This window comes from Crinia signifera, chromosome 2 (assembly GCF_055691185.1).
Source record: "Crinia signifera chromosome 2, ASM5569118v1, whole genome shotgun sequence".
In the NCBI taxonomy this organism is placed as follows: domain Eukaryota; kingdom Metazoa; phylum Chordata; class Amphibia; order Anura; family Myobatrachidae; genus Crinia; species Crinia signifera.
In genome coordinates this window covers 298,941,900-298,964,204 of record NC_139218.1, presented here as the reverse complement: position 1 = coordinate 298,964,204, position 22,305 = coordinate 298,941,900, and the positions used below count along the sequence as shown (strand labels likewise).

The 22,305-nt window shown below is 45.7% G+C and overlaps 1 protein-coding gene and 1 long non-coding RNA gene across 5 annotated transcripts in view; one reads left to right on the top strand and one right to left on the bottom strand.

Moving 5' to 3' along the window:
- Positions 1–5,804, bottom strand: part of PCDH9 (protocadherin 9) — a 1,856,774-nt gene extending 1,850,970 nt beyond the window's left edge. For 2 of the 4 annotated variants that reach the window (XM_083168884.1, XM_083168885.1), the window contains exons 1-2: positions 3,946–5,804; positions 145–3,310 (exon numbers count right to left, since the gene is read on the bottom strand). In XM_083168884.1, the coding sequence (XP_083025010.1) occupies positions 145–3,177 (3,033 nt within the window). In that variant the 5' untranslated portion in view covers positions 3,178–3,310; positions 3,946–5,804. Of the gene's footprint in view, positions 1–144; positions 3,311–3,920 lie in introns of all 4 variants that reach the window. The other 2 variants (XM_083168883.1, XM_083168882.1) reach the window with 2 other exon arrangements.
- LOC146057534 (uncharacterized) overlaps positions 4,562–22,305 on the top strand; it is a 32,354-nt gene continuing 14,610 nt past the window's right edge. Inside the window, exon 1 of the long non-coding RNA XR_014469741.1 lies at positions 4,562–5,206. This is a non-coding gene — a long non-coding RNA (uncharacterized LOC146057534). The remainder of the gene's footprint in view (positions 5,207–22,305) is intronic.

The following is a 22,305-nucleotide window of genomic DNA, read 5'->3' as shown; positions in this document are numbered from 1 at the left end:
GTGAAAAAAAGGGGTTGATTTTTTTTTTCCTCTAGGTAACATGAGCAAGCCAAGAAGATCATATGAAGACATACTGGCACTTTAATACTGGTTGATTGGGCACTTGTATGCAGTACTTATAGACCAGTAAAAGTGCTCGTTTACCTGTCTGGTGTGTAAGGGACCTTTTGTCTTGAAGCCTCCCTGGGAGCTGCACTCTGAGGCACTGAAGTGATCTGAACTAGTGGAAGAGCGTTTGGAGAGGGTGTCGCAACCCCCAACAAAGGTGTTGTCCAAAGGGAGTTCCTGAATCACATGATGCTTTTTTACTGATACTGGAGTATCTGCTTTCAGATGAAAAGCAGATTGTGGAGAGGCAGATTTGTAATGCTTAGCTAGGTCAGGGCTGTTAGGCTTAAAGGTGGTTGGGGGAGCTGTACCCCAATCAAAGCGTCCAATCCCTTGTTCCTCCAGCTCGGCTGGAAGACTAATTGTCCCGTTGATAGGTTCATGAACAGTGTCATCATGTTTAGATTCCTCAATGGTAACAAAGTTCAGAAGAGAACTTTTAGGAGACTTTCTTTTCTTTCTTTTCTTTTTCTTATTTTGCTTGCTCTCTTGATTAGGTGACATCCACTCTGCCCCTTGCTTGCTCCTCTGGGCAGCTTTAAACCTTGATGCATGTCGACACCTGACAAGGACAGTTACAAAAATGACTACAATGACCACCATGGCACCTGCCACTATGGCAATCATAATTGTTAGATAATCCTCATTTTGGTAAGGTTGACTGCTATCCCCAATGTTTCTGTCTAGGGGAGTTTCCATAGTTCTGTGGATTAAATCATGAATGTAGGAAGCATTCCCAGCTGTCTCATTGACATACAAAAACACCAGTACCAGAGTGTGCAAAGGCTTAGGGTATCCTAGGTCACTGATATTGACCACAAGACGGTGGAGGCCCACATCTGCTGCAGAAGGCTTCTCTTCTAAAGTAATGTTGCCTGTCACTGGATCTATTCGGAACAGACCTTTGTTATTTCCACTAACAATCGTATATTTTAGTTCAGCATTCATCCCCGTGTCAATATCTACAGCGAAAACCTCTGCAACCACAGAGCCAGGAATGGCTGACAGAGGCACCAGCTTAAATGATGTATTGGATGGAGGGTAAATAACTACAGGGCTATTATCATTAGCATCCATTATATTGATTGTTACTTTTGCAGTGGAGGAACGTGGAGACTGCCCTCCATCTACAGCTTTAACATCAAATGTATAAGAACTTTGTTGTTCTCTGTCAAAAGAAACATTGGACTTAATCAAACCAGAATATGGGTCAAGCACAAAGTTTTCATTGTCATTAAGTATTGAAAGGGTTACAGCTTTGTTCTCTCCTGCATCCGAGTCTGTAGCTGTAATAACCCCCACTGTGCTGTACTTTGGTAGGTTCTCAGATACAAAGAACTGAAAGTGGTTGTGTGTAAACTTGGGACTGTTGTCATTCTCATCTAGTACAGTCACAATGACAATAGCTTGGCTCTGCAGTGGAGGAGTACCATTGTCTCTGGCTGTGACAGTGAAATGAAAACGATCCTGCTCCTCTCTATCAAAAACTCTTGAGGCTGTCAAAACTCCTGTCTTCCGGTCCAGATCGAAAAAAGAAGCATTAGGGCCAAGCTGATAAACAATGTCTGCGTTCTTCCCACTGTCTTCATCTGTGGCACTGATAGTAGTTAAGTATAGACCTCTGCGGTTGTTTTCAGACACTGATAGCTCAATTACAGGCTGGGTAAAAATTGGAGGATTGTCATTCTCATCCTCTAACTCAACTCTCACCAAGGCTGTTTGGTTGAGACTGGGTTTTCCAGTGTCAGCTGCAACTATCTTAAAACTGAATTCTTTGGTGCCCTCATAGTCCAGCAAAGAAGAAGTCTCTAGCAAGTACTGGTTATCATAAACAGCTTTTAAGTGGAAAGGTACTTCTCTCTCAATAAAGCAGATGACCTTGCTGTTGACATCAGTGTCTTTATCGGAGACTGTTATAAGTGCTATCTTGGTGTTGGTAGGATCTTTCTCTGATAAATATACTGTTCCATTGATAGGGTTGATAATATACCTGAGATCAATGTTAGGTGGGTTGTCATTCACGTCAGTCACATTAATGGTAACAGTTGCCCTGGCAGGTGTGGAGCTGCCATCTGTAGCTAAGACAGTTAACTTGTGAACTGCTGTATCTTCTCTGTCCAATGGTCTCTGAACTGTAATTAATCCAGTAGTGTTATTTAAAGCAAAAAGTCTTTTGGTAGCAGATGTCACTTGGGCACCATAAATATATTTGATTTCAGCATTGCTGCCTATGTCTGCATCTGTTGCATGCAACTGCACTACAGAGGTCCCTGTGGGAGCGTTTTCAGGAATATGGACCTCTACCTGACTTTCTTTAAATACTGGTTTGTTGTCATTTACATCACTTACTGTAACTTGAAGAATAGCTGTGCTGGATTTTTGAGGGTTTCCACCATCCTCAACTTTGATTTTCATCACATAGGTGTCTTTTTGCTCTCTGTCCAGGACTTGCTGCACTATAAGCTGTGGCCATTTCTCCCCCTCTGGTGTCTCAACAATGTCCAGTCCAAACACACTTTGTCCATTTAAAAGTCCATAGTGCTGCACACCATTGAAACCTGTGTCAGGATCCACTGCTGATGGAATAGGGAACCTACTGTTTATAAGAGTGTTTTCTGGAATAGAGATATTAATGACAGTGGAAGGAAACATGGGTGCATTATCATTGGTATCTGTGACAATTATTTTGATCTTAATAAGCCGGAAAAAGTCATTGGGGAGAATAATAACTTCAATCTCAAAGAAACATTCATTTTCCTCGGAAAGATAGGATACAGCACACAGTTTTTCTCTGTCTATCCTGTTGGAGGTTGTGAAGATATCTCCACTGCTGGACACCTTGACCAAAGGAGAATCATTGGCTTTAGAAACCAGTCTGTATACAAGGCTATTGCTCGTCCCACTGGCAGCATTGATATGTGAGATATTCAGATCCTTTGGTATGTTTCCAATTGGTACATTTTCAGGCAGTTCCTCTCGTATGGTGTAAATAAGTTCTTGGGCAATTGCAGAATCCAGCCTTAAGCAGGCAATAAGAGCAGCCAACAGGTAAAAATCCCTTAGGTCCATGATAATGTGCTTTATTTGTTTCCTTGGATTTTAGGATTTAAGGATTGTCACTGAGAAATGGTGCCGATTTGCAAGAGGAGGCGTGCATGGACTGCAAGATGCCTTACATCTCATTTCTAATTGGAGCCAGCAGCTGTCAACACAATCACACAAACAAACAAATTTGTTTCATTCAGTAAAACTCTATATAGGCATTCATATACAAAACATTACATTAGAACTCATGCAAAAAGTGCCTGCTCTCAACATGACTATACACATCTGCAATATAAAAAGGATCTAATTCAGCAGCACTGTCATACAAGGCTTTGCATGTATACAGAATACAACAGACTTTTCTGCATTAAGCCAAATATATTATTCCCACACATTTGTTTCTCTAATCATCCTCCAGCCTGATGTAACATTCACATCATGCATCTATCTGTAGAACTGATGCCAATAAAATCCTAAGTCCTTACCAGTATTCCTTGTAACTGCACTGTCAGCTGCCAAATACAATTTGTGCTTCATTGCCTCAACTCTGGAGTCATCTCCCTCAGAGAAGCCTATTCCTTGCATCTTTGGTACTACTGTACATTACTATGATAGGGACTGGAGAAGGGGCATACAATGCTGCTGCAGCAGCAGCAACCTCTATACATACTAGCAATCCCCTATAGCTAATAGACAATACCTGGGCTCTATCTCATGTCAGCATATCACTGCCAAGCTGGCCAAGTCTGGAGCATCCTTTCACTTACTGCGAATTAAGGTCTTACAACTTACACGCCAGTGGTTCCCAGTCCAGATGCGAGTTATGCGTAGCCACGGGTGAGCAATACAAGGGTATCAGGACATGTATGTTCCTTCTGATGGCGACAATGTGCAGTCTAGGACTAAAGTGTTAGCCCCCGGGATGTTATCTGCAGCTAATACTCATCAATACTGTTGGTTACTAATGCAGGTAAAGTAGCAGGCTGGTGCGGAGATGCTCTGCGAACTGCAGATTACACTCCTCGCAGAGACTTTGGCCAGTTTCTAGGCACTAATCTCATCTGCATGAGGCTGCACATCGGCTGATGCCTGGGATTAGTTCCAGCAGGGTGACACAGGCAGGTAGAGAGATGCGGCCAGTTGCTTTAGGAGTGCGCCCTCGCAGCGAGACCTACAGAGACTCGCAAGATACAGCAGAAATACGCGGAGAGCACAGGGTAAAAGGCAACCATGCTAAACTTCACACTTCCCATCCGTGCCCTGGCTGAGCGGGTGCTGGGCATCTAGGAATCCCTCCAGCAGAGACTGGCATCATCAGTACACCCACAGCCAGTCTGGGGATAATCAACCAAGAAAAAAATAAAAATAATAAAAATAAAAAATAATTTTTTTAAATGTGTTTCTCCCGGGTGGTGATTTAGCAACTCCAGGCACAACGCTCACTGCTCAGTTCCATCATCCATCCTCCTCCTGTGCGCTCATGTGTTCCTCCTACGGCTGAGTCAGGCGTGTACAGGGGAGCAGATCCTGTTGGGGAGATCAGTTCTATGTTCCATGAAGCGGCGGCGGCAGCAGCAGCAGCGTGCGGTGTTTCCATCTGTCACCGCGGCGGCAGTAATAGGGAACCCATCTAGGAAAACACGAGTGGGAAACTTGGCGAGAAGGCAGATGTCAGAGTGGGAGTGATGCTGCCGGCCGGGGCTGCCAGGAATTCCCAGACAAATCGTGGTGAGATGGCAAGGTGCTCCTTCTTCTGCCCTCCTTATACTATCCCTCGCATAGAGCAGGCAGCAGCCCTCCCTCTCTCCCTCTCTCCCTCTGAACTGGATTTCTTCATATAACTCTCAATAAACCCAAAGGGAGGGTGTGATCCGCGCACGGCCCCGCCCACCGGCCGCTGATTGGCTGCACAGGAGTGTGTGTGCTTGGGAGCCTGGCAGAGGCTTAGTTATCATTAGCTCTCGCCGGCGTCGCTCACAGCCCGCTGCTGGGGTAAGAGGCGGCGCTAAGGCCGGACAGTGCCCAACGCTTCACGGGCTGCGGGCTCGCACAGGTCGGTCTTGCAGACAGCAAGCGCCAGCCATCGGGATGTAAGGTGTCTCCTGCACACACGCGAACTCTCTCGCTCTAACATCTCCTCTCCCCCTCTCTCTCTCACACACACACGCACCGATCTATGCGGACCCCGTTCTCTCGCGATGCGCCCTCCTTGCGAGTTACATCCCGCACGCCAGTCCCTGTATAACACTGTGCACATAGTTGCGTGCGATGATGTGTGAGATGCGGTAGTGTGAGAAGCTTCACGGCTGCTAATCCCCCGCTCGCCCCTCCCTACCTGCCCCCACCAACAAGACCCCTGGGCCAGTAATCAATCCGTGAGGGGGAAAGGGTTGCGAAGGGCAATGAAATCCATTAAAAGGCCGGCATGCCTTCAGCGAGAAATGATTTTCTGTGCGTGTGCTCCCCATTCACAATCACGGCTTTCCCTTACAGCCAGGCAGGGGGAGGGCGCTGCTGTAGTAGTGGGTGCCTGTGTAGCGGGCGCTGCTCTGTGGGTGCCGGTGGAGCGGGCGCTGCTGTAGTAGTGGGTGCCGGTGGAGCGGGCGCTGCTCTGTGGGTGCCGGTGTAGCGGGTGCTGCTCTTGTGTAGTAGGCGCAGCAGCTTTGGCACTGTGCACTGAGCATCCCCTCCTAACACACAGCAGCAGCTGCACCGGCTGCCCTGCGTTACAGGAGGTGTCCATGGTGCTGAAATCCAGCTGTAATCCTCCCAGTCTCTGCCATCCTTGTCATGCACTGCCCATAACTAGCGTGGCCTCTTCACCTCCAGCAATTCATGTGTTAATGCACCTTCCCTCTACTCTCACTTCCATAATTATCAGCATTAGTGCGTTACTGCCAATGGAAGCATTGTATGGAAACTTTACTAAATCCTCTAGATATATACATGTTCTATATAGTACGTGTATTGTATTGCTTTGCCGTTTCCCTGGTCAGACCAGCCTTGTATGAAGTCAGCAGTCATTACTCGGAGCTGGCTTCTGTAGAACAGTAACCACTATTGTATAATCACATGTTGGGTGAGATAATGCTAGCTTCACTGTGTCACCCCGTTGAGGCTTATGTCACAAAAGAGGCTTCAGTGTTAAATATAGAACAAATTGGCTTGTGTTCTCTTACCTATATTTAAGCAGAGTAAAAAATGTGGCTACACAATTAGAGAACATGTAATTGTTAAACTGGTGGAAGTAATGCAAGCTGTGCACTTGTTGCAGGCTGTGCCCCCTGAGCAATGAATGACAGTTGTCTGTACTAAATTCTTGATTTGGAAGCACAGCACATACTGTAGCATTTCACATCAGACAAACACTATATAGACGTCACATTAAACTGGTATACTTTATTTCCCATCTTATTAAAGGCTGATATTTGTTTTGAAAGGACACTTGAGCAACAATAAGCATGGGAGTTGTGAATTCATCAGCCCTCCATGTCAGGCCATCAAACACCTTATAGACTCTTGGGAGAAAAATGCCTGATGTCATTCTAATAGTTATTTGCTTTCTGTAAATTGATGTTATTTCCCCATACAGCCATCTTTTATTAACCATGCCTACTTGTTACTTTTGTTGCTTTTTAATAAGAGATTAGCACTTTGTGAGAATTGTGCTTTATTAACTTCTTTTTATGCTTTACTGCAGAGGACTTTATTTTCTATTCCTGATCTGTAGTTATCTGTGTGATAGGCTTTACACTTTACATACACTGCAAATGTACAGTGTTATTTTTTAACTACACAGTGTTAAAAAAACCTTCTAACCTTGGAACTAGTGAACTGTAGACACTGTAGTGATCTGTATTAAAAATATTGTAATAATAATACCCCTTTCCCACTGCAGGCTTTACATGTGTAAATGCCGTTTTTTTAGCCTTTTTAAACGGCTAGAGCTGCAGTGGGAAAGCTCCAGGTTGCTTTACACGGGTAACAAATACCGGTTTTTGTTACCCGTGTAAAAAGCAGTGTTTTTACCGTGTTATAGCCGTTTTTTCGGCAGTGGGAAAGGGGTAGCCCTTTACCCGTTAAAAAAAAAACCGGCATGGGGTCCCCCCCCACTGCCGAAACCAGCACCAGGCTGAAGGAGCCGGGGCTGGTAATAAAAAATCAGGAAACCCGACAAATAGGGGTTCCCTGATTTTTTACAACCAGCCCCAGGCTCCAGGTCCGGGGCTGGTTCCCAAAATACGGGGGACAAAATGACTAGGGGTCCCCCGTATTTTAAGAACCAGCCCCAGGCACAACCAGCCAGCAGGGTAATGCCACAGCCGGGGGACACTTATGATATAAGTTCCCGCGGCCAAAGCATTAACCCTACCGACCAGTCAGCCTGGCCAGGGGCCCTGGGGGAGTGGGGACCCCCCCAATAAAGGGGTCCCCCCCCTCCAGGACTTACCTGACCAGGCTGAAGCCTGGTGCTGTCCCCGGTGACCCTGGAGCGGTGGTCACCGGGCTGATGGTATTGTGTAAAAAATAGAATAAAAACCATTGTCTTTTACTGGTGAACTATGAGTCCCAGCAAGCCTCCCCCGCAAGCTGGGACTTGGAGAACCACAAGTCCCAGCCTGCGGGGCATTAAAGGGCCCGCTGGGTCTTGTAGTTCCACAGTAAAAGAAAGAGTTAAATAAACACACTGACACACGTGAAAAATAAAAGTTTAATACATACATAACACATACATACTGATACTTACCTATCTTGAGCCCGTAGGTAGCCCTGGTCCTGATGTCCTGGTCCGTGTCGGCGTCTGTATCCAGTCGGCATCCCTGTCGGCGACAGCGTCGGCGGTCCGGAGTCCGAAGAAATCCATTTGGGAAGCTGTGGAAGGAAATCCTACTCACCTGTCCCAGCGCGACGTAGTCCAGGTAAGGTCTTTGCAAAAAAAACAAACCGACACCCGAACCAGACCGGACTGACGGAGACACACGTGTGTTTGTTTACATCGTGCGGCTCCGCCTCCCGAATGCCGCTATTGGCCGCCTTGCGGCCTAGCGGCTCCTGATTGGCCGCTAGGCCGCAAGGCGGCCAATAGCGGCATTCGGGGGCGGAGCCGCACGATGTAAACACACCGTGCGTCTCGCTGTCCGCTTGGTTCGGGTGTCGGTTTGTTTTTTTTGCAAAGACCTTACCTGGACTACGTCGCGCTGGGACAGGTGAGTAGGATTTCCTTCCACAGCTTCCCAAATGGATTTCTTCGGACTCCGGACCGCCGACGCCGTCGCCGACAGGGATGCCGACTGGATACAGACGCCGACACGGACCAGGACATCAGGACCAGGGCTACCTACGGGCTCAAGATAGGTAAGTATCAGTATGTATGTGTTATGTATGTATTAAACTTTTATTTTTCACGTGTGTCAGTGTGTTTATTTAACTCTTTCTTTTACTGTGGAACTACAAGACCCAGCGGGCCCTTTAATGCCCCGCAGGCTGGGACTTGTGGTTCTCCAAGTCCCAGCTTGCGGGGGAGGCTTGCTGGGACTCATAGTTCACCAGTAAAAGACAATGGTTTTTATTCTATTTTTTACACAATACCATCAGCCCGGTGACCACCGCTCCAGGGTCACCGGGGACAGCACCAGGCTTCAGCCTGGTCAGGTAAGTCCTGGAGGGGGGGGACCCCTTTATTGGGGGGGTCCCCACTCCCCCAGGGCCCCTGGCCAGGCTGACTGGTCGGTAGGGTTAATGCTTTGGCCGCGGGAACTTATATCATAAGTGTCCCCCGGCTGTGGCATTACCCTGCTGGCTGGTTGTGCCTGGGGCTGGTTCTTAAAATACGGGGGACCCCTAGTCATTTTGTCCCCCGTATTTTGGGAACCAGCCCCGGACCTGGAGCCTGGGGCTGGTTGTAAAAAATCAGGGAACCCCTATTTGTCGGGTTTCCTGATTTTTTATTACCAGCCCCGGCTCTTTCAGCCTGGTGCTGGTTACGGCAGTGGGGGGGACCCCACGCCGTTTTTTTTTTTTAAATTCTCCCCCCCCCCCCTATCTTTACACTGCTTAAACGGGTTTTTAAACGGGTAAGTGTGAATGTGACAAAAACAGCTTTTAAACGGTAATTTACCGTTTAAAAGCTGCAGTGGGAAAGAGTCTTATGGCTCTTACCCGTTTAAAGACCCGTTTAAAAAAAACGGGTCTTTACCCGTGTAGGCAGTGGGAAAGCAGCATAACAGTATGGTGGTAAATTTGTTTACATTTGGAATTAATTGTATACATTTTTTGTCATATATTAGCTAAAGCTGTGTATACACTAAGAAGGATCGGGCCAAGAAATCTAATGAAAAGTGGCCAAATCGCAGGTGTCTGACCTCTGATCGGATCTGATGTGCGTTCCTTTGCGCATCGGATGGGATCCAGAGATTGAACTGCTGCCCAAAACACAAATTTGAATCGGACCCATCAGCGGCACATCACAGGTGCTTTTTAGCACATGCGATGTATCACATTAGATTTTCCTTGATTTCCCCCTGCAGCCCACTAGGAGTCCTTTTACATGTAATAAATCCCATGTGATTTATCGCATGTAAAAAGATGGCACATCAAGTGCCAGATGGTATGTGAGGACTCATGGGGAGCTGCCTGGGAAGACCAAGGGAAACCTCTTGTTGCTTTGTCCATGGGCCTGGTGCAGGGTTGCGGTATAAATGGTAGACAATGTCTAGGTGGACAGTCACTAGGTCGACCACTAATGGTTAACAGTAACTAGGTCGACACCTTAAAGTGGGTGACATATCCAAGATCAACACTGTCAAAAGGTCGACACAAGCTTACGGTCGACACAAGATTACGGTTGACATAGACATGGTCGACAAGAAAACAGACGCAGTACACTTATACGGTGCCCATGTCGACATAGACAAAATCGTGGAAACCTCATGTCAACCATATTCATTTCGACCATGTCTATATTGACCATAAGCTTGTGTCAACCTTTTGTTAATGTCATAAAGCATGGTGCCAACATCGCAGCTCGTGGCCATTCTGCATGGCCTCATTTCTGCATCATGGTTTCAACAGAGTACGCAGTTACTAAGGTTGTTGCAATGGCTTTGATGGGCATCTCTGTTCACTTGTGGGTGGCATTCCTCACAGTTCAGTCACTAAAAATGATAATTTCTGCTTTAGCATTGTTACCAAGTCTAAATCAGTCCCCATTCTGTACGTATGTACAGTATATTTGGTCATATTGTGCACTTATGACACTTTGCACTTAGGGACCTATTTATTAATCAATTGTTTTCTAAAAAATGCAGACATTACTATTTTAGAAGGTTTAACGAGAGAAATATGTGTTGTGGGTATAAAAAGGCATATAGCCAAATCTGGGAGGGTGTGAACACGCCACCTAAAAATGTTAATATATTTAAATCTCCTGGGCGGAGCTTTGCATATTGTGGGTGCAGTAATACCATTGGTGGGGCTACAATTGGTGCACAAATATGTTTTAAAAAATTGTCATAGTTTGGGCCGTGGGGGTTAGTATTAATATAACATCAGGAAAATCAGAATCTACAGTATAAGTCACACACAATAGGAAAATGCTTTCCCTGCTTCACTGTTCAAATAATTATAATTATAGCATCTGATACGTTCCAGTGTAACCCGTCGGCTAAGCACCTCTCTAACCACCGCAGCGGGCATCACTCAGAGGGCTTAAAAGAAATATAACAGCCCTGTTGCCACACCAACCATACAGAATATGATGTAAGAACTTCAAATACATGTCCTGAAACACTGATGTAACAGGGCTCTGTTGTATTTCTGTCAAGTTGTCTGAGTGTGTGTGTATATATATATGCATATACTGTATATATATGTGTGTGTGTATATATATATATATATATATATATATATATATATATATAACAAAACATTGAAAAAGACAGATCTAAGTAAACAAATAAATATTTACACTTAAAAGTCAAATCAACATAAAATATTTTTAACAAGCCAGATCCACATGAAGGGCATCTTACCTCCAGGTCTCTCGCAGTCAGGCAGGTGCTAGGTGGACAGTGCTGAATTGGTGAGACAGAGTCCCTCTAACACACTGCAGCCTCTCTCAGAGCTCTCCCAGTGGGGAGAAGCCTCTGCCACTAGTCCCCAACTGCTCTGGCTGAATATCCTAAAGAGGGGACCCTTATAGATCATTATAGAGAGCAATGATGTATAGTGTGTGGGAGCAGTAAACATTGATGTAGTGAGCAAAAACCCACCTGTGAGAAGCTGTGAGGTAGGCTATAGGGAGCACCAAGCATCAGTGTAGTGTGTAGTGACAGTGTATATGGAAAGGGTGTAGGGAGCAGTAATGATTGGAGTAATGAGCAGTATGGATCGGTATGGGGAGCAGTGAGGAAGGTTGTAGGAAGCAATGATGATGGTTATGGACAGATGTAACAATTGATGTAGGGATCAGTGAGACTGAGCATACGGAGCAGTGAGGAAGGGTGTAGGGTGCTGCAAATGAAACTTAGTGTAGGGAAAAGTGAAGGGGGTGGGTATAGGGATCAGTAAGGGAGGGCGGGAGTAGATAGCAGCGAGAAAGAGTACTGGGAGCAGTAAGGGACAGTCGGTATAGAGTGCATTAAGGGAGGGCAAGAGTAGAGAGCAGTGATTGTAGGTGCGGGGAGCACAACGGATGGATGTAGAATAACCCCCCAAGAACAGTTTCCTGTTTCACTGAACAGTTTCACTGAGCCAAGTGTGTGAGTAGTAACTCAGCTATAGCACTGGCAGCATTTCAAATGTGTACATGGTGCTTAGGCAGGCAGCCATGGAGACACAGACTGCACCGGCAGCATTTCAAATGTGGCACCATCCACTAGTCAAGTCAATCACATCTTGGCAGCAAATCAGGAGCTGCAGATGCAATAGCTTTCCTGATTAGCTGCTGGTCCACAAGATCTAATATTCACATTTGAAATGCTGCCAGGGCTGTCTGTGTCTCCATAGCTGCCTGTCTAGGAGCCATGTACACCAGTGCCACCTGGGTACCCTGTCTGCCTTGGCCTAGGATATATATATATATATATATATATATATATATATATATATATTTGGATGTGGGTGGATGTGATAATTTTGACAGGCCCCCAGAATTAAAATATATGTCAATTTATTGATATATAAACACTCAATAAAAAACAATAAAATACAGAGAAAAAAAGGAATTTTTCCGTTTTTTTTTATAAAAATAAAAATTCTTATTTCTTGAAAGAACAGAAAAAAGATGAATCCTTACCCCTAAGGGTATTTGGAGCCAGCAAGGGATGGAGTATGGCAGGGATGCAGTCCGGAAGTGCACCCTGCTGTGGCCCCAAATACCTAAGCACTTTGGTAGGTACACCTTGAGTCCGTCAGTCCGTTAGTCACTTGTGCCGACGCGTTTTGAGCCTCTAGTGCTCTTCTTCCAAGGCAGTGTCACTGCCTTGTTCCGACGCGTTTCGAGCCTCTAGTGCTCTTCTTCCAAGGCAGTGTCACTGCCTTGGAAGAAGAGCACTAGAGGCTCGAAACGCGTCGGCACAAGTGACTAACGGACTGACGGACTCAAGGTGTACCTACCAAAGTGCTTAGGTATTTGGGGCCACAGCAGGGTGCACTTCCGGACTGCATCCCTGCCATACTCCATCCCTTGCTGGCTCCAAATACCCTTAGGGGTAAGGATTCATCTTTTTTCTGTTCTTTCAAGAAATAAGAATTTTTATTTTTAAACAGAAAACTGAAAAATTCCTTTTTTTCTCTGTATTTTATTGTTTTTTATTGAGTGTTTATATATCAATAAATTGAAATTTATTTTAATTCTGGGCGCCTGTCAAAATTATCACAAACGTATCAACCTTTTAGCTAGTAATTAATAAAACATTTGTGATACCCAATTGGTCATATGTAATTTTTTTTTTTGCAAATAGTTTTTATTAAGATTTTCAAACAGGAACATATCACATCAGAAACAGAGTAAGCAAATATTGAGCGATGCAGAACGCTTCACATTCTCTGTTACAACATAAACCAAAGAAACAAAAATATCTTTAACATTCAAATGTTGTTAGATACTAAGGTGAAAATCTCCTTGTTTCTCATTTCCGAGAGAGGGAGAAGAAAAGTTATAGAGTTGTAAAAGGGAAGAAAGAGGAAGTGGGGGAAAGGGGGAGTTTGGGTGCCGGTGCGACTCTCATGCCTTGTACTGTGTAGTTTGGAAGATATTTTTAGTATTAAGATTTTTATTTTTTATATTTATTTATTTCTTTATTTATCTTTTTTTAGATAAAAAGACCTCAGAGGATATCATTTTAATGTTTTGTAGTGATCCGATTCCTTATATGTTAACCATGGGAGCCAAATCGCATTGAATGTTTGGTCTTTGGAGGTTATGGAGTATACGAGGTCGTCCATTGCCATATATTGATCGATTCGGTTGCACCAGTCCGCCATTGAGGGGATAGTAGTGGACTTCCAATATACTGGGATCACCGCTTTTGATGCACTAAGAATATGTCGTACTAGGGATTTTTTATAATTGGATTGGGGTCTGTGTATAAGGTTGAGTAGCCAGAAGCTTGGGGTGGCGGGGAAATCTTCTTGCAGGACAGTGTTTGCAGTTTCAATTACCTTTTTCCAATATGTCTGAATGAGCGGACAGTCCCACCAAATGTGCAGCATTGTACCTGGGTGTGCCTTACATCTCCAGCATAGGTTGGAGACTCCAGGATATATTTTTGCCAGCAAGGTCGGGCATCGGTACCATCTAGTAAGGACTTTATAGTGGGTTTCCGTTGTCAAGACATTTAGTGATGAGGAGAAGGTGTTTCTAAAGATTTCTGGCCAATCATCATCTCCTTTCAGGTCGTGGAGGTCTCTTTCCCAATCCGCCATAAATTTCGGTTTAGATGGAAAGATATCTTCAATGACCAGTTTGTATATGTATGAAAGGAGGTGTCTGGGGTATGATTCAGCACTACATAGCTTTTCAAATGGGGTATTGGGTCTCAGCTTTTTTGTTGGGGGACCTAGGCTTAGGAGAAAATGTTTGAGCTGTAGGTATCTCCAAATCTCCCTACCCGGTAAGTCCCATTTCTCTTGAATTTCCGGGAATGGCAGAACCCCCGTCGTGGTTATTAATTGATCTATCCGGGATATCCCTCTAGATCTCCACGCGGCGAATGAATTTTCAACCATACCCGGAGGGAATTCTGGATTCCCAAATAGAGGCATTAGAGGGGACCCGGGAGGGGAAATCATGGGGGATGAGCGGAGACGAGTCCAACAGTCAAACATGGGGGATGCTAGTGGATGTGTGATTTTCGGGGGTTTTTTGCACCAGGGGAGGTCGGGGTGGGCTCTTGGGATGGAGGCTAATTCTAGGTCTACCCACTGTTTTTTACCCGATTGAGAGGACCATTCCATTATTCTTGTTAGTAAGACTGCATTGTAATATGAAGAGAAGTGAGGGAGTTGGAGACCCCCCGCGTGTTTCCTCTTAAATAGGATCTCATGCTTGAACCTCGGTTTCCGACCCGCCCAAATATAATCCCGTAATTTACGTTGTAAAGATAAAAACCATGAGTTAGGAATACTGACCGGCAGTGTCTGTAAAAAATACAAGATCCTGGGTAGGATATTCATCTTGATTACATTGATTCGTCCTAGCCAAGAGATCTTTTTTGCTCCCCATGAGGATAGGTCGGCCTGTATCCTATTTAATAGCGGGGGGAAATTAATGGCGTATATATCGGAGATGTTTCTAGTGAGGTTTACCCCTAGGTATTTAAGTTGTGTAGGGTGCCACGCGAATGGGGACACCTGTTTCAAGGTTTGTAAACTTGTCTGGTCTAGTGTTAGGTTCAATGCAACTGACTTGGATAGGTTCACCTTGAAATTAGAGAGCTCGCCGTAACGACGAAATTCTTCTAATAAACTGGGGATCGAGGTTAAGGGGTTCGAGATTATCGCCAGTAGATCATCTGCGAATAGGGCCAGTTTGTATTCTCTACTCGCTATTTTGAGTCCCTGTATATTATTATTTTTTCTAATTGCCCTCGCCAGTGCCTCCATAGAGAGAACAAAAATCACCGGGGACAGAGGGCAGCCTTGCCGAGTGCCGTTAGCTATCTGGAACGTTTCGGAGAGATCCCCGTTAACTCTGACCTGTGCAGCGGGGGTTGAGTATAGGGCTTTAATTCTCTGGTATCCCCGGGGGCCTACGCCTATATGGGTCAGTATCCCAAGAAGAAAATCCCAGTCTACCCTGTCGAATGCCTTCTCCGCGTCCGTTGAAAGCATGATAGCTGGGGTGGAGCCGCATTTAGCGGCGTGAATTAAATCCAGGACCTTTGCTGTGTTGTCTCTGGCCTCACGGCCAGGTACAAAGCCGACCTGGTCAGAGTGGATCAAACCTGGAAGAAGCAGCTTGAAGCGGTTAGCTATCAGCTTTGCATACAATTTCAGATCAACATTCAACAGGGAGATCGGTCTATAGCTAGCGCATTGTGTTGGGTCTTTCCCCTCTTTGGGGATAACGGAGATATGGGCAAGTAAAGATTGCTTTGGAAATGGGGTATCATCAGCGATCTGATTAAAGGAGGCGAGCATCAGGGGGGATAGGACATCGCCAAATGTCTTGTAGTACTCTATGGGAAAGCCATCTGGACCGGGACTTTTACCGTTCGGGGTGGTTTTTATAGCTATTTCTAATTCCTCGAGGGAAAAAGGGAGATCAAGGGCTTCAATTTCCTCTGTTGACAGTTTCGGGAACTCAATTTCTGTCAAATAGTTCTCTATAGCTGCTTTCTTGAGTGTCTCTGAGTCTAGTCCTTGCTTCTTAGTGAGATTATATAATTGAGAGTAGAAGGTATTAAAGGCTGCGGCAATGTCCCTAGTTGAAGTAAGTGTGTGGCCGTCTTGAGATTTGACGTTGGGAATAAATGTTGTGGAGCGTTGTGCGCGTAATGCTCTTGCCAGTAATTTACCAGGTTTATTTCCAAACAGGAAAAAACGATTACGGCATTTGCGTGCATCCATTTTAAGTTTCTCAGACATAAAGGAGTTTAATTCCTTCCGGGCTTCTGCTAGTTCATTTAAGGTATTGGCAGAGAGAGAGGATTTATGCAAGAGTTCCAATGAGTTTATTTTTTGGACTATCATCTCTCGCCTTTCTTGTCTTTGTCTTTTTAATTGGGCTCCTAGTTGAATTAACTTACCTCTAATTACGCATTTGTGCGCTTCCCATATCACGGCTTTAGAAGTCTCTGGGATGTCATTAGTCACTATATAGTCTTGTATAGCTGTTCTAATTTGCTGTTGGAATAAGGGGTTTTGTATAAGTGACGTGTTTAATTTCCAAGTGTATTTCTTAGAGGATGGAGATGGGTAGTTAACGGTTAGGGATACTGGCGCATGGTCCGACCATGTAATCTGGCCAATACTAGATTTGTGGACGAGGTGTAAGAATCTGTGTGATATCAGGATGTAGTCTATTCTGGTGTATACATTATGGGGGTTCGAATAGAAGGAATAGTCTTTTGACAGGGGATGTTGGATACGCCATGGATCTGCTAGTTGGTAGGAGTGGAGGGTCTTACGTACTCTACGGTGGAGTTTGTCTGAGTAGCGCATGGAAGCCTGCGATGAATCGATTCTAGGATCAATCATCCAATTAAAGTCTCCCCCACACAAAAAGACCCCCTGTAGGTGAGGCTGAGCTAGAGATAACGCTTTTTCCAGGAAAGCCGGTTGGTTCTTATTGGGAGCATAAATATTAAGCAGAGAGAATTCATTATTAGAAATTTTACAGGTTATTAGGAGAGCTCTTCCTGGAACCAGATGATGGGGGACTACATCAGTTACATTTATGTGGCGAGAGAATAAGATAGCTACCCCTAGTGTTTTGCCCAGTGGATTGTTGGAGAAGAAACCTACCGGGAAGTCTCTATTTCCAAAAGGAGGGGAAGCCCCTTCTTTAAAATGTGTTTCTTGTAAGAACACTATGTCGGCTTTTTCTATCTTCAATTCTCTTAGCACTCTGGACCTTTTCTCAGGGACATTAAGACCTCTGGCATTAACAGTTAGGAGTTTAAAATCAGTCATACTGGTTGTACTATCCGGCGTATGTTTTTTGGTGTGTTCTGAGAGTCACAGCATGGGGGGTAGAAAAGGGGACGTGGGGAAGAGAGTGAGGAAAGGACGGGAAGAAAGTCAGAAATACAAAACACATATCTATAAAACATTGAGTGAGTTAGAGATAGGCATAACAGGAATAACAACACTGCTCCCAGTCCACCAGGCGAGAGCAAAAACGCTCCCATCCCTGTGGCTGAGACTGTAAGTTGCAGTGTATTGGGGGGCAACAGGGGGTTGGGCTAGGGCCCATCCCAAATACATCAGGAACATAAATACTAACTGAAACATGCAAAATTACATTTCTAACATATGAGTTTAGGGGATAACTGGACCCCGAGGCACTCATGAGAGTGGACTAAACTTCGGTTAAATGGAACCAATAAGGCTAAGTATACTTGCCTCTATGAGGCTGCTTACCTATAACATTGTAACATGACTGTATAAATGTTTAAACTAAGATCTCTGACCTCTGCAGGGTTTTCTGATAATTGAAGTCCTAGCAGCATGGTAGTTATAAGTCAGGTTATTGGTTGTGCAAAGGAGGGGGAGTTTGGAGATCTCGAGGACTGTGACCTGCTGCGGGGCTTCGATGACTTTTCGACGATCTGAAATGGGGGGTTCATCACGGGGGGCGATGGAGGAGAGATCTGGGAACGAAGTGAGCGCCATTCAGGAGCTTTCACTGGTGGTATGCCGAGGGTAGCGCAAAAAGAGTCCAGGTCTTCAGGGTTGCGGAGTGTCGCGGTTTTCCCACCATGGGATGCTGTAATACTGAAAGGGTATCCCCATCTGTATTTGATGTTTAATTTCCTCATAGCGTCTGTCAGAGGCTTAATCTGTCGTCTGGACTGAAGTGTGAGCCAGGAGAGATCTTGGAATATCTGGATTGGGTGCCCATCGAGTTCTAGGCCCGTTGAGGAGCGTGTTTTCCTAAGGATTTCATCCTTCTGGGAGAAATAATGGAGCCTGCAGATTACATCTCTAGGACGATCCGACTGTAGGCCTCTAGGACGGAGCGCTCTGTGGGCTCTATCGAAGATTATAGAATCATTGGGATCATTTTCCAATATTCCATTAAAGATTTTTGTGAGGACATCGCTGAGGCTTTGCGAGGGAATGTCTTCTGGAATACCTCTTACCCTCAGATTGTTTCTTCGCCCTCTGTTGTCGATATCATCTAGGTGTTCGCGGAGTGACTGGATTTCCTCTGCCTGTGATCTGACTGTATCCACCAGGGATTTGTTGAAGGCATCAGTTTTTTCACCTGCAGCTTCCAAAGATTCCACTCGTGAGCCGAGGTGAAGCAGTTCTTGTTTAAGGCTGGATACTTCCGTATGGACTACGTCTCGTAGCTTGGTCTCTAAGGAGATAAAGTCCTCCTTCGTGGGGACTTCTGCTTTGGTGGGCAGAGTTTGTAGAAGTTTGAAAATTTTTTGCAGATCTCGGTTATCTGTTTGTGCTGAGGGTAAGGTTGTATCGCCTGAGTCAGGTGTGCCCTCTGATACCTCTGAGTGGGTTGGGGAGGCAGGGTTCGATGGGGTCGCCATCACTTTGTCTGTCTGGGACCTCAAGTATTTTCGGAGGTCAACGGTGGGCTGAGTTTGTGAAGAGCGAGTGCTTCCCCCTTTTCCCCGACGTCTCTTGGAACTCATGTATGTCCACTCATTAAGGTAAGTGACTGTGTAGGGTACAGTGCAGTGGTTAGGTTCAGAATCACCTGTTATGGGAGGGAGGAGATAGGAGCACAGGCAGAAGTTGGTTGAAGTTTTATTGTTGAGGTTCACAGTCCATTTTAGAGTATATCTCTTATCTCATGGCCTTTGTTGCGTATATAGGTCTGATGCAGTGGGATTTCGCCGCCATCCCCCCTGAGTGGGATCACTCAGCCATCGTGGGGTTTTTTGGGGCCATCACGAATATTCATACACTCACATGCCAAATCAGTGGTCCGGTCGAGCAGGTGAAGGCGGATGTGCCAGTAGCTTGTACTTGCTGGAGAAAGTTATTGTGGGCGGGCTTAAATGCAGAGGGTCTTTGCCCGGGAACGTTGTCTAGTTAGGGAGGCTTATTGCACTGTAAAAGAGCCAGTGTTAGCTTTTTTGAAAATTGAGGTCCTCAGTACGAAGCTGGGGGAGGGGTCTCCCTTTTCAGCAGGTATGGGACAGGCTGCTGTTGCAGAATTGAGGCTGTGGTTATAGGCAGGTTCAGTCCAGGCTGGATTGAGAAGGTTTTTATATGGGACCAAGTGTTGGGCAGGCAGTGAGGGATTGGTCACTGGCAGACCTGACTTTTTAGTGTTTGGTTCAGGTATGTGGAAGGGTCTCTGGGTCTGCCAGTCCACCCCAGGTACAGGGAAAGGCAAAGGAGGGTGCTCAGCTCGCTTAGAGCCACTCGCCCCTGGGCTGGTATGTTTTTATTTGTGACCCCAAAATGGTGGTCGCAGGTTCCGCCTGGTACTCTATTGGGGCAGCCTCCCCAGGTGGCAGTCTCCCCAGGTGTTAGTCAGAGCCTCAGGGCGTGAGCTGGAGAGGACCCAGGCTCCAGGGATTTTCTGGCCGACGAGGGAGAGAGTGATGCGCCTGCAAGATGGCCGCCGTCACTCCAGGCAGCAGGGTCTCACAGGGTGTGCGGCGTTGGTGTGCGGCGTCTCCTACCTCAGCTCCAGGTGTCCTGAGGCCGCTGTCACGAAGCCTGCTAGTAGCTGGGGGGGACCGGAGGCAGCAGAGGAAAAACGCCGCGGCTCCGACCGCCGCTGCGTCCGTTCGGTGCGCCACGGAGCTCAGCCAGCGGCTGTGTCCATAAATCGAGGTCCCGGCGTCTGAAGAGGGCTAGGCCGCGTCCCGCAGCACAGCTTCCCTGCGTCTCCCGGACCTGCGGAAGGTCTCGTTCGGTGCCCCTCTTCGGCAGCAATCAGGTAGGGTCAGTGAGGGGAGGAGAGGGTGTCCAATGTCAGGGTAAAACGGCCCCGATTCTGGATGGGCAAGGGAGCCTCAATGAAAAGCAGCCTCACCGCTTCTTGGCCAGGCCACGCCCCCCGTCATATGTAATTTTATGTTAGCGCTCCACCATTAGGCTGTAGGTTTGGGGCTGAGGACGGGGCTGATACCCCGAAACGTCCCCCACATACCTGTGTTTTGTTCAATACACTTTTTTTTTGCATTTATTCAAGTCTCCGCGAGTGCCGTTTATTCCCGCTTTGGTGGGTAATTCTGGACCTGTATCGATTGCACTTCTGGCACCTGGAGCAGCTGTTATTGAGACTACCCGAGTGCCGGCAGGATTGGATGGATATATATATATATATATATATATATATATCACCCACCTCCATTCTTCTTCTTCATCATCGTGTCTCCTCCCAGATTATCCCTTTTTTATGTAAATTAAGGTATTTAATAAAATAACTATTTTTATGATTATACTCATCTACGGCACAATGGGCCTTATTTTGGTTCATTCTTTCTGACAAATCCTTCTTAGATGGACAAAACCATGTGCACTGCAGGGGGGGCAGATGTAACATGTGCAGAGAGAATTAGATTTGGGTGAGTAATTTTGTTTCTGTGCAGGGAAAATACTGACTGCTTTATTTTTACACTGCAATATAGATCTCACTTTGAAGTAAAACCCCACCCAAATCTAATTCTCTCTGCACAAGTAACACCTGCCCCACCTGCAGTGCACATGGTTTTGCCCATCTAAGAAGGATTTTGTCAGAAAGAATGAACCAAAATAAGGCCCAATGTTTCACCATTTAGATCCTGATCACCCCTGAAGAAGTCCTCATCAGATGAAACGCGTAGGTTAATTTCTACTGATCACCAATCTGAAGATAAAAACTTTTTGCACTGATGTTCAGAATAAACACATTTTACTATTGTGTTCTTTTTCTGGTGAAAGTTTAAGTGCCCACTTCTATAGCTCTCCTTTTTCCATTTCTATCTCCTGTGCCTTTATTAACAGTGAGGTTCTATAGAAGTGCTGCTACCCTAACAGTGCGGAAAAAGGCCACAACCCCCCCCCTCCCTTTCTGATTATATATATATATATATATATATATATATATATAGATATATATATATATAGACAAGGAATCACATACACTGGATGGAGATGAAGTCTCTTGTTTATTTGTAGCAGGCATTCAGCATTCTAGGTTAACAGTTTGGCATTTCACTGGTTACAGCATGGCAGGTTTTTCAGCAGGCAACACATTCCCCTCAGCCTATTGCCCAGCTGCTAAAAGGCATTGGGAACCCAGACCCTCTGTTCTGAAAAAACATATTACAAGAAACCAAAGGTGTTCTTAATTAGCAGGCATTGATTCACAATACATTTTAGGAAAACTCAGACTGGATCCAATCAGTTCTGCTGCTGTGGCAAATGCTCACGGCTGCAAGTATACATCTCAGGACCAGCTGCCTCTCCCATATGTAGCTTTACTTGACTTGCTCACAAATTAGTAGCCCCAAGTAGTGTCTGGGGCGGCCCCTGGGCTGCAGTTCTGACCAAAGTCTGCTGTGGAGAGCCAGCCAGGTCCAGAATAACCAATAGCCTGATTAGACTGCAGCCTCGGGTGCCAGAACTGAGGGGTGTGGGGTCGGTGCGCCTTTCAGGTGACAGCCAAGGTATACAATTAAGGCCTAATGTATTCCATTATGTTATGTACATTGGTCTTCAGGGCCAGCCATGCAGCCTAAAGCCAAAGACTCCTTACCCCACCACAAGCATTAGATCCTACATTCCAATAGTGTAACCTTTACATGCACATGGGCAGTATGAATGGTGAGTCCCTGAGTGCCCATACACGTGTGTTTACGGCATTACAAGGGGAGATATACAGTATGTGTATTATAGCCTAGGTCACATTGAACCTTCAATCGGGCCCTGCATCCAGCACATGTAATCATACAGGTACAATTGTATGTAAGATATGTACTTGCTGACTTACCCTGAGATCAGCAGCCACTGCTGCAGCATTGG